The following is a 9,654-nucleotide window of genomic DNA, read 5'->3' as shown; positions in this document are numbered from 1 at the left end:
AAACTCGATAATCAGAAATCCACTTTTTCTTTTTCTTCCTCAGACAACCTCTTTGACCAGATTGAACATACATCTACACATCTCTCAGGCACATCCGCCACCTTTCACCCACCGCACAGCTCAATAACCGCTTTAAATTGTTTCCCCGTGTCCAGCGAGCCACGTCAAAATCCGTGTGGACGCACACTTGCTTGATAAAGAGCTCCGATGACACTGGAGTGGATGTGTCATAGAACACGAGGTGAACCTTGTTATGGTGCCGTGGATGCTTTCTAGGCGTGGGTCACTGGGTTTCATAGATGAGGTCTAAATGGGATCCAGCATCATGAGGACTAAGGCATCATAGAGAAGTGTTGGTAGTTTCAAGTGAACTATGAGGTGAGAGCAGCCATTAAAAGTATGTCATCAGTTAAATGCAGACATGGTGTCCAGGAAAAATATGTCATATCAACATCAACATGATGTCAAGAGACTTCAGCTCTGTAAACATCGTTCTGAAGGATCAGCTTTTGCTTTTTATGTGACTTTTTGCATTTTTTACAGAAGGATAACAGTGATGGCAAAGAGGAAAAGTGTGATGATAACCATAGAACCAGAAATGAAACAAATTCTATCAGTTACATAGACAAAATCCTTCTTAGCAAGTACCCACCAACGTAAGTACTTTTATTAGAAGCTACACAACCCTTATTTATTTAATTACATTAAAATGAAATTTATTTTTAAATACACTATTAATTCATTACATTATTTAATGTTCGATTCCCCGCTTGGGCATCTCTGTGTGGAGTTTGCATGTTCTCTCTGTGCATGCGTGGGTTTATCTCTGGGTACTCCGGTTTCCTCCCACATTCCAAAAACATGCTAGGTTAATTGGCGACTCCAAATTGTCCATAGGTATGAATGTGAGTGTGAATGGTTGTTTGTCTATATGTGCCCTGTGATTGGCTCTGGATGTGAACATGTCGCTCACCGATGTTGCTGGTCACAGCCTGCTTGTCACCTCCCGTTAGCATGGTTTGCTATGCGTTGACGATGAGTTTCGCCAATCACAGTCGTTTGTCGAAACATGCAGCCTTCCTTCTTCTGCATGTTTAAATTGGAGTACAATAATATTTTTTATGAATTATTAATATTGATTATCTTCTTTGTACACTTTAATGGCGGGTAGAAATGTGAAAATCTTACATAAGCCGCTGTTTGGACTTTTTATTTCCGATATTTTGAAATTAGTTCTTGATTTGAAATCAACCAGCATCACAGAACACACAGTATGCGTAACTTTGAAGGTTGCCTTGTAGCTAGCTGCAGTAGAACTTAAAAATCAAATACAGCAACACCTTCTCCATCACTTTTCATGGCTTAAACCACTTGACACAAGACATCTGCTTTGCTGTAAAACCCATTCGCAGTGTTTTGTGCCCCCAAGGCTTCTAAATTCCACATTATACTTGTGCGTATGTGTATGCGCCATGAATATTCATGTACAAGATGTTCACATGGAATGTAAAGCATGCTTAAGATGTTAAAATAAATAAATATGGGTGAAGTAAAATGACAAACATTGTGTGACAAAGGGTAATAAGTGTCTGCATTTTTCATCGGATTTGACATAACTTAAATAATACAAATAATAATAATACAAATGTTGAGCAATTCTAATGCCCCCTTTTTAAGGTACAGGTACTATTTATGTACTACGAGGTAGTTAGTCTGGCACCATATCGGTGAGATAAACCACTTGTGGTTGCTCATTGGTCAAGCATATTCGTCATAGCTGTTGGGTAAAAATGCCAGTTTAGCCTGTTTCAGTTGGAGATGGGGTAGGCTTCTAATGAGGACAAGTGGTACCAAAAATGGAAGGGTGGATGGTTGTCTGTATGTGCCCAGTGAATGGTGAGCAATCCAGGGTGTAGCCCTCATCTAGTCCCTAAAGGTCAGCTGGGATAGGCTTCAGCCCACCTAATGAGGACAAGAGGTGGGCCTAATCGAAATGGACTACACAATACGAAATATACTGTAGAATATTCTTGAAGGAAGAACACTTTCAGTACTCCCAATCCAAACGTGGTGGTTGACACATCACCTAACAGAAACACAAACTATTTTAAAACTTTAACATATCATCTTTGTGGAGGTCAGTAAAAATTAAAAAAAAAAAATCCCGTGTGTATCCCTTTAAGAAGCCCCCACCGCGTGCTCAGCGGAGGGAGGAAGTGCAGGCTTGTGGAACAGCCTGCTGAGGCTAGGAGAAGGTGGGGTGGGGAGGGGGGGAGAAAAAAAAAATCCAGCGAAGGACGGTTTCAAGTCCCCCCGATAGAAACTGTGCCTGATTTGTGGCCAATGTTGGAGATGTGAAAAAAAAAGTGAGCGAGAAAGAGAGGGAGGAGGGAGGAGAGACGGAGGAGGGGGGAGGAAGAAGGGAGGAGGAGGAGGAGGGTGAGAGGAGGGGGGAGGAAAAACACTGAAGGGGTAGCTATGGAGATGGAGCGTTTTCCTGGCTGCTTTCTTTGACAGGTGTTGAGTGGGGCAAAAGTCTTAAAACAGAATCCAGCATGTACGCCAAAGGTAAAGGAGCCGTGGTCCCTTCCGACAGCCAAGCGAGAGAAAAGTAAGTCCACCCTTTTTATTTTACATTTTGCTTATTTTTGTGCGCTTTTAACTGCATGCACGCTGCGCGGATGGAACTTTCTCAAACTAGCGTGTGTCATTTTAAAACAGGATAATTCATCCACGCTTGCTTCATGTGCAGGGCTGCACATGGTTTGCTTTGTACTTTTTAAACCCAACTCTTGGTTTAAGCTGCTCGTTGTGTTGTGGAGTAAAGTTGAGCATCTGGAAGCGTGCTCGCATGTTCGGTTTGCTGGAAGTGCTTTCAACCGGACAACTGAGTATATCTCCACGGAGCCTGCCGGGGTGCAGGCGGGACCTGATTTGAGGAGAAGTCAAAAGTTTGGTCCTGGTAAACTTTTCCACCTCAGATGCACGAAGCTCACTTTTGCTCTTGGATGTATACGTGGTGACTCTTGCAACCAGTTTGTAGACTTTTTAATGTAAACTGGACCTCATGTTTATCATGAAGAGGTGTGCTTTAAAAGCCACTTGCATCAGTCGCTTGTAGTCTTTTAAAGCACTCGATAGGATGAGAACATATACAAACTTCCTTAGCAGCTTTTTGTGCCTGCTGCTTGCTTGTTTTGAACACTCATTTCTGCATAAAACCATTCACATGTACGTGCATTTTGATTATAGAATCTAGTATTCTCGTCCTGTACACTCATTTTAGGACACTAGTCTTTAGACCATGTTAAAACTTGCTTTTGTACCTATTGCTCGCTTGTATGGACCTTTTTTGGGAGACTAATTTCTACACAAAACCCACATGTGATTGCATTCATTCATTGTCAACACAGTGTTGCCCCCTGCACACTAATATAAGGACTCCAGGGATTCATATGTGTGTGTTTCTGTGTTGTGAAGTAGACAGAAAGTTGAGATTCGAACCCCAGCTGTGAGGCGTCGGTGCAAAACCCTTGCTCCCCTGCGCTACCGTCACCTATTTTTAAGCACCAGCCCAAGAGCGTGGAGTCCTGCCGAGATGTAACGTGCCATCCCTGTCACTGGGTACCTGGTACAAATGGAACACAAACATTTTGGCTTTGATCGGATCTGACTGATTCTGAATTTATGTGTGTTTTGTGCACACATTGCTTATGAGCAGCCGGCACAGGTGAACTTTGAACCTGTATATAATGCCTTAATATTGCATTCCACATTACTTAGACCTGTGCACCCGGCCACTCGAAACGCAACAGATTGATACTTGCATGCTCTTCTGATCAAGCCGAATGATCTTCTTGCATGTGGTGGTTGAAATCAGTGCCACCGTTTAGGAGCAGGATTAATAATTCATATCATGAGAAATTCACGTCTTTTGGAGAAGCGGGGAATGTGGATGTTACTGCAGGCGAATGACAACACCTTTGAATGTTTTTCTAGTGTGTTTGTGTAGTGTGTCACCTTATGTTGTCAGTGCTGAGTGTCAAGCATGTTGTTCCATGACTAAAATGCTCATGGAAGAAAGTATTGTTATTTCTCAACAGATTCAAGTGACAAAATGTACTGTATGTTTTCGGTTATCTTTACTTTTCTTAGCACTAACACTGCTCTACAGGGTACAGCACTTTGTTATACAGACCCGTGTTACTACAACTTTCCAGACTTTGTGGATTATTTCCAGTTGTTTTTCTATAATAGGTAGAAGGAACCATCGTATTTCAGTTATACCAGGTGTAGGCTATCATTAATAATTGGCTGGCGGAACAATCATGTTGATTATATGACAGGATGCTTCATTATACAGTGCTAGTACTACAACTTTGTTGACTGTGTGGTTTGCTTCCATTAGTTCCATAATGCAAGGTGGTGGTTATCATGAATAACTCACGGGAGGAGCAATTATGTTTATTATATGACGCATATGTTGCATGGTCAAGTACTCATGTATGAGTGGGTGCACTGTGGGATTTGATTTTGTGGATTATTTTAAGTCCTATTCTGCAATGTGGTGGGCATCATTACTAACCAGAGGGGCATAAATTATATGACACTTCTTTGGTGTGGCAAGGCTCAGGTGGTAAAGTGGTTGACTCCCAACCTGGAGGTTGCAGGTTTGATCCTCCGTTTTCCTGTGATCAGTTTGAAGTGTCCTTGGGCAAGATACTGATCTATGAGGCTTTATAACCAATAATAATAATAACCAATAATCTTGGTTATCATAAATAATTTGCAGGATATTGGTCTGACACATCTACATTGTCGTGCATATGCGTATGCTCGTGCATGAACAATGGTGTCCCTTTTTTCCAAGTGCTTGAGTGGTCACACTAGTCAAACAAGCAAGATTAGGCCAGACTACTGACCAAAAGTTTCAGTAGTGTGCCAATGCATTGCAATGCACACACTGGGATAAGATATGGCTGTGTATGACAACATACTAGACCTCAGGAAATCTTGTGAGACTTCAGCAAGTTACATGAGATTCTTTTTAAATACCAATTTGGGGGAATACTAATCAGGTTAAAAAAACACTCAGAACAAAGGATCATCTTGGTGAGTCTCAGTAGCAATGTTGTCAGGTCCAAGTTGAGAGCTGGCATCCTTCAGTCTGTCCTGTTTTGCCGGTAGCTGGTGGACTCTCAAAGTTCACCAACTATTTGGCTTACTGTGACAAACTTCAATAATACATGTACGAGGCATGATTTATAAGATAGCGTTAACTTTTCAAAACTAACAACACACAGTACCGGCACCATTAGGTAGCGTCACTAGGGAGTGGCTTGAGGCATTGTGAGTGACGCTGAGACGTCAGGCGAGCCGTATATCAGTAGCTGAGTAGCAATAACGTGCATTTTAGCTGGCTTTTATTAACTCTTTTATAGGGAAAGAAATACATTCATTCCTTTTTGACCGCTTATCCTCACAAGGGAGCTTATCCCAGCTGTCTCCGGGCGTAAGGCGGGGTACACCCTGGACTGGTGACCAGCCAATCACAGGGCACATATAGACAAACAACCATTCACACTCACATTCATACCTATAGACAATTTGGAGTCGCCAATTAACCTAGCATATTTTTGGAATGTGGGAGGAAACCGGAGTCCTCTGAGAAAACCCACGCATGCACGGGGAGAACATGCAAACCCCACACAGAGATGGCCGTCCTATGACTTTGGTCTCCTAGCTGTGTGGCCTGCACACTAACCACTCGGCCGGAAAGAAATACAGTATGTGTTTATGTTTTGCATAAGGATTGTGAATGATGGGCAAAAAAAGAAAAAGTGCAGTTCCCCTTAAAGAGTTCTGTGTTGTCGGACTGTCTGCGAAGCTGTGAATGCATCAAGCTCAGCACTGTGTGGAAGTTTGCTGATATTCTTTTAGCTGAATGTGCTGATAGTCTGAACCTGTTTTGCTCAATAAAGCCACAGTTGATTGACCACCTCCTTGTTATTATTGCAATAATAAGAATATTATAACAAGCAGAGCTCTGGTATTGGAATAGTATTGGTATTGACAGATATCCAGATTCAGATATTGGGATGGGATCAGTTTCATGCCTCAAAAGTTGCACAAAACTTTATGCACAAAACACATAACTGTGTTATGTGAGATGTCCAGTACTGAAAGACAAGAGCAAGTAACACAAGAAGATTTCAGCTTAGTTTGGTCAGGATCTTTAACACCACAAATGTGTTTTGCTTTTTTTGATGCCTAATTAGTCACATGGTTAGCCATTTGTCTGGCTCTCCTGGCTGCTCAGTACAACATGGCTGAGTTAGCAACTAACTGACATCAGCACATCATCGTTATTTTGTTTGTTGCAATATGTCAATAATTTCATGATCATTCTAGCTTCTTTTTACACTTGAAAGGCAGTTGAGAATGTTAGGGTGTGGCTTAACATTCATTGCCTGTACACAGGTTCTATGTTGTCGAAGTAGCACTGTAGCCCTAGCTGAACCTTTATTGTATCTGTGCTATAATAAACCTTTATGATCATTTTAGTGTGCTGCAAAGTTTGTGCAAACACAATTTAGCACAGACGCTAGCGCTAACACCACACAGTGCTGTGTCCAGGCTCATTATGCGGAACACAAAGCAGTGACAGAGATGCTGTTCTTCTTATTGCCAGGCCAGTGTACCATCAACATCTTTTATATTTAAGGTTATCATAGCCCATATTGCTACTTTAATCAGTTGAACTCATGCATATGGAGTTTATTATATGTGTTATCATGCCAGCATAATGTAAGCCGCTTGCCCTCTCCCCTCACCTGCCTTGTCACCCTAACCTGCCCTGCAGAGCCAACACATGTCCCCTTGTAAGTGTGCCTGACAAATTAGCTCATATTTACATATTCATACCATGATATGCTTCTGCATATTCACATATTGTAAAGAGCGGAGGGCGCCAGCAGGTGGACTGGCATCCGATTAAAACCAGACTTGTGTCGTCGTACCTAATGGATACAAAAGAAGGGATGCTGCTTGCATGTTTGCATAATGGCAGGTGGCAGCACCTTAGAAAGAATATGTATATAATAATAGATAAATATAAATAAAGAAACACATAGAAAATAAATGCATTTAAATAAACTGTGTAACTAAAACAATACGGTAAAAAAAATGACTGTATGTATCTGATTGACTTGGAATGTCTCACACAGCTCTGCAAAACATCCACTGTATGTAACTTAAGGGTGCTTTGCCAAATCGTCATGAATTCCAGCTCACGTCTTTAGGGGCCTGACAAGCACGTGTGTAAAATTTTAACAAGATTGGCCGCTATCAAGCAAAATGTCCTTGCAGGGGAACGGGTAGGACTTGACCATTTGTCTAATGATTATAAATCTTTGAGGATATTTGTATTCCATGTATGCTAGCATGTCTTCCGATGCATTTTCACTACACCCGAATGGAAGTGCCACAAAATGCAGGTAGTGGTCAAACTCTTTCCATTCTTCTGAAAAGAATATTAATGACACAAAGGAAGGAGCAGAGGAAAGCATCCCTGGCATGCTTCTTTATCGTTTCATTAAATTAAAGTCAACAGAGGTTGTTCATGGGCCTTCTATATTAGTATCACCTTATTATTCTGTCACTGGAACCACCTTGAAAAGTGGATAGATGACATCTTAATTAAAGGTTCTTCAATTAGAGCTAGTCTAATCACCATCAAACCTATTTTTCTTTGCAGACATATTCTTGTGTGTGTTTGACTTTATGGTATATTGTTTTCCTCAACTTTTTTTTGGTCCAATTTTACCATTTGGACATATATTCTCATAATGTATAACTTTGTTTTTCTTGTTTTTATTTTATTTTATTTTCTCTGGGTACTCCGGTTTCCTCCCACATTCCAAAAACATGCTAGGTTAATTGGTGACTCCAAATTGTCCATAGGTATGAATGTGAGTGTGAATGGTTGTTTGTCTATATGTGCCCTGTGATTGGCTGGCGACCAGTCTAGGGTGTACCCCGCCTCTCGCCCGAAGACAGCTGGGATAGGCTCCAGCACCCCCGCGACCCTCGTGAGGAAAAAGCGGTACAAAATGAATGAATGAATGAATTTTATTTTATTATGACTTTTTTCAGACTTTCTTTCAACTGCTATTTGTTTGAACAACTTTACTGCTTTGTACCCCCTGTAGGGAATTAATAGTCTTTATGTTTTCCCCATCCGCCGCTATAGGACGTTTTGACTTCCAGACATTTATGGCAATGGAATTTACATCACGATCAAAAGGCTGGTTTTGCACAAGAATTGTGTTTGTTTACAGACATGTTCTTGTGTGATTGCTGTGAGTGCTACTGGATTTGTTTGGGCAAAGATCTTCAAGTGTAAAGTTAATCAGTTTGTTTCTTTACATCCTCCACTGGCTCCTCCCATGTATTTACATGCCGTTTAATAAGGGATCTTCAGGTTTGAATGCGCTGCTTTGACTCCACACAGATGGCTCTGCCATCTGCATGTTAGGTCTTTTGAAGGCGGCATAAAGAGCTGTGCTGGAAACAAGAGAAAACACTGCTGGAAAAAGTAAAGGAACCCTTGATTTAGCCTCGGCGCCCTTCGGCTGACTGCGCTTTGGTTGGGAGATGACAACAGTCAATTAATGCTGCCTTTCGTCAGCTGCTGCTGCTGCTGCTGTGCACTCGAGTCAGATTTTATCACTTGAAATAAAGCACAGCGAGTAAATATTGGATCTATGTGCCTCAAGTTATGAATCAGTTTGACATCAGAACTTGAAAGCCCGAAGGGTTGCCAGTGTTGTTTTTTTAGAGACATGCAAAGCAGGTAGATGGGTAGCGAGGTAGACAACATTACACTGGAAACTAAAGACTAAGGATGGGTCTCATACTCAATTTGTTGATCATTTCATTGTTACAAATGATGTGGAATTCATTGTTCATTGTTTCTTGAAGTCATTGAGGCACATTGGAGTGCAGTACTTGCCTGCAAAGGTAACAGCAGAGGTGCTGATGAGTCAGTTTTATGAATTTTCTGTCTAAAGACATTTATTAGGAGCACATTTTTGCTAAATTCCCCAAAAAGTGCAGTTTCCCTTTAAGGTCAGTACAAAAATGCAAGAATTTTCACTTTGCACTGTTGGGTCTTAAGAAGGTTTTGAGTAGAGCTTTAAAGTGCAAAAATAAGAAACGAAATTTGTTGAGTAAGCCATTTATTGCACACAACCATTAAAGTCAAATAGGCTGTTCATCAGCTGATCAAAAGTTTAAAGCGGACATATAATACTCATTTTTCCATCCTTTGTATTGAGTTGTGGTCTCCCATAGAGCAGCGACACACAATAACCCGCACAGAAAACCTTATAGATTTTCCAGAATCTGCACCTATTCCAGCTGTATTTCCTTTGATTTGTGCTTCCTGCCAAAGCAGTCTGTTGTAATTTATTCCACCCACGGCCCGCCTCCGGGTATGCCCACTCAGATGTGGCTGATCACACACCCAAAGTGCTTCCTAACTATGAACCATATAAGGAAGTCCATCCCTCTGTGACATCACAAAGGGGAAGTTTTACCACGCATTTGAAAACAAGCGTTTTGAGCCATCCCAAACTTCTTTCAGGGCTCATT

General features: G+C 41.4%; 1 protein-coding gene across 2 annotated transcripts in view; it reads left to right on the top strand.

Annotated features, from left to right (window-relative positions):
• The first annotated feature begins 2,439 nt into the window (after nt 1–2,439).
• The window catches only part of ssbp4 (single stranded DNA binding protein 4), an 82,888-nt gene continuing 75,673 nt past the window's right edge, over nt 2,440–9,654 (top strand). For both annotated transcript variants that reach the window (XM_058072295.2, XM_058072296.2), the window contains exon 1: nt 2,440–2,611. In XM_058072295.2, coding sequence (XP_057928278.2) covers nt 2,556–2,611 — 56 coding nt within the window. In that variant the 5' untranslated portion in view covers nt 2,440–2,555. The remainder of the gene's footprint in view (nt 2,612–9,654) is intronic.

This window comes from Doryrhamphus excisus, linkage group LG4 (assembly GCF_037039965.1).
Source record: "Doryrhamphus excisus strain RoL-2023G ecotype Guam linkage group LG4, RoL_Dexc_Guam_v1.1, whole genome shotgun sequence".
In the NCBI taxonomy this organism is placed as follows: domain Eukaryota; kingdom Metazoa; phylum Chordata; class Actinopteri; order Syngnathiformes; family Syngnathidae; genus Doryrhamphus; species Doryrhamphus excisus.
This window is presented reverse-complemented; position numbering and strand designations above follow the sequence as displayed.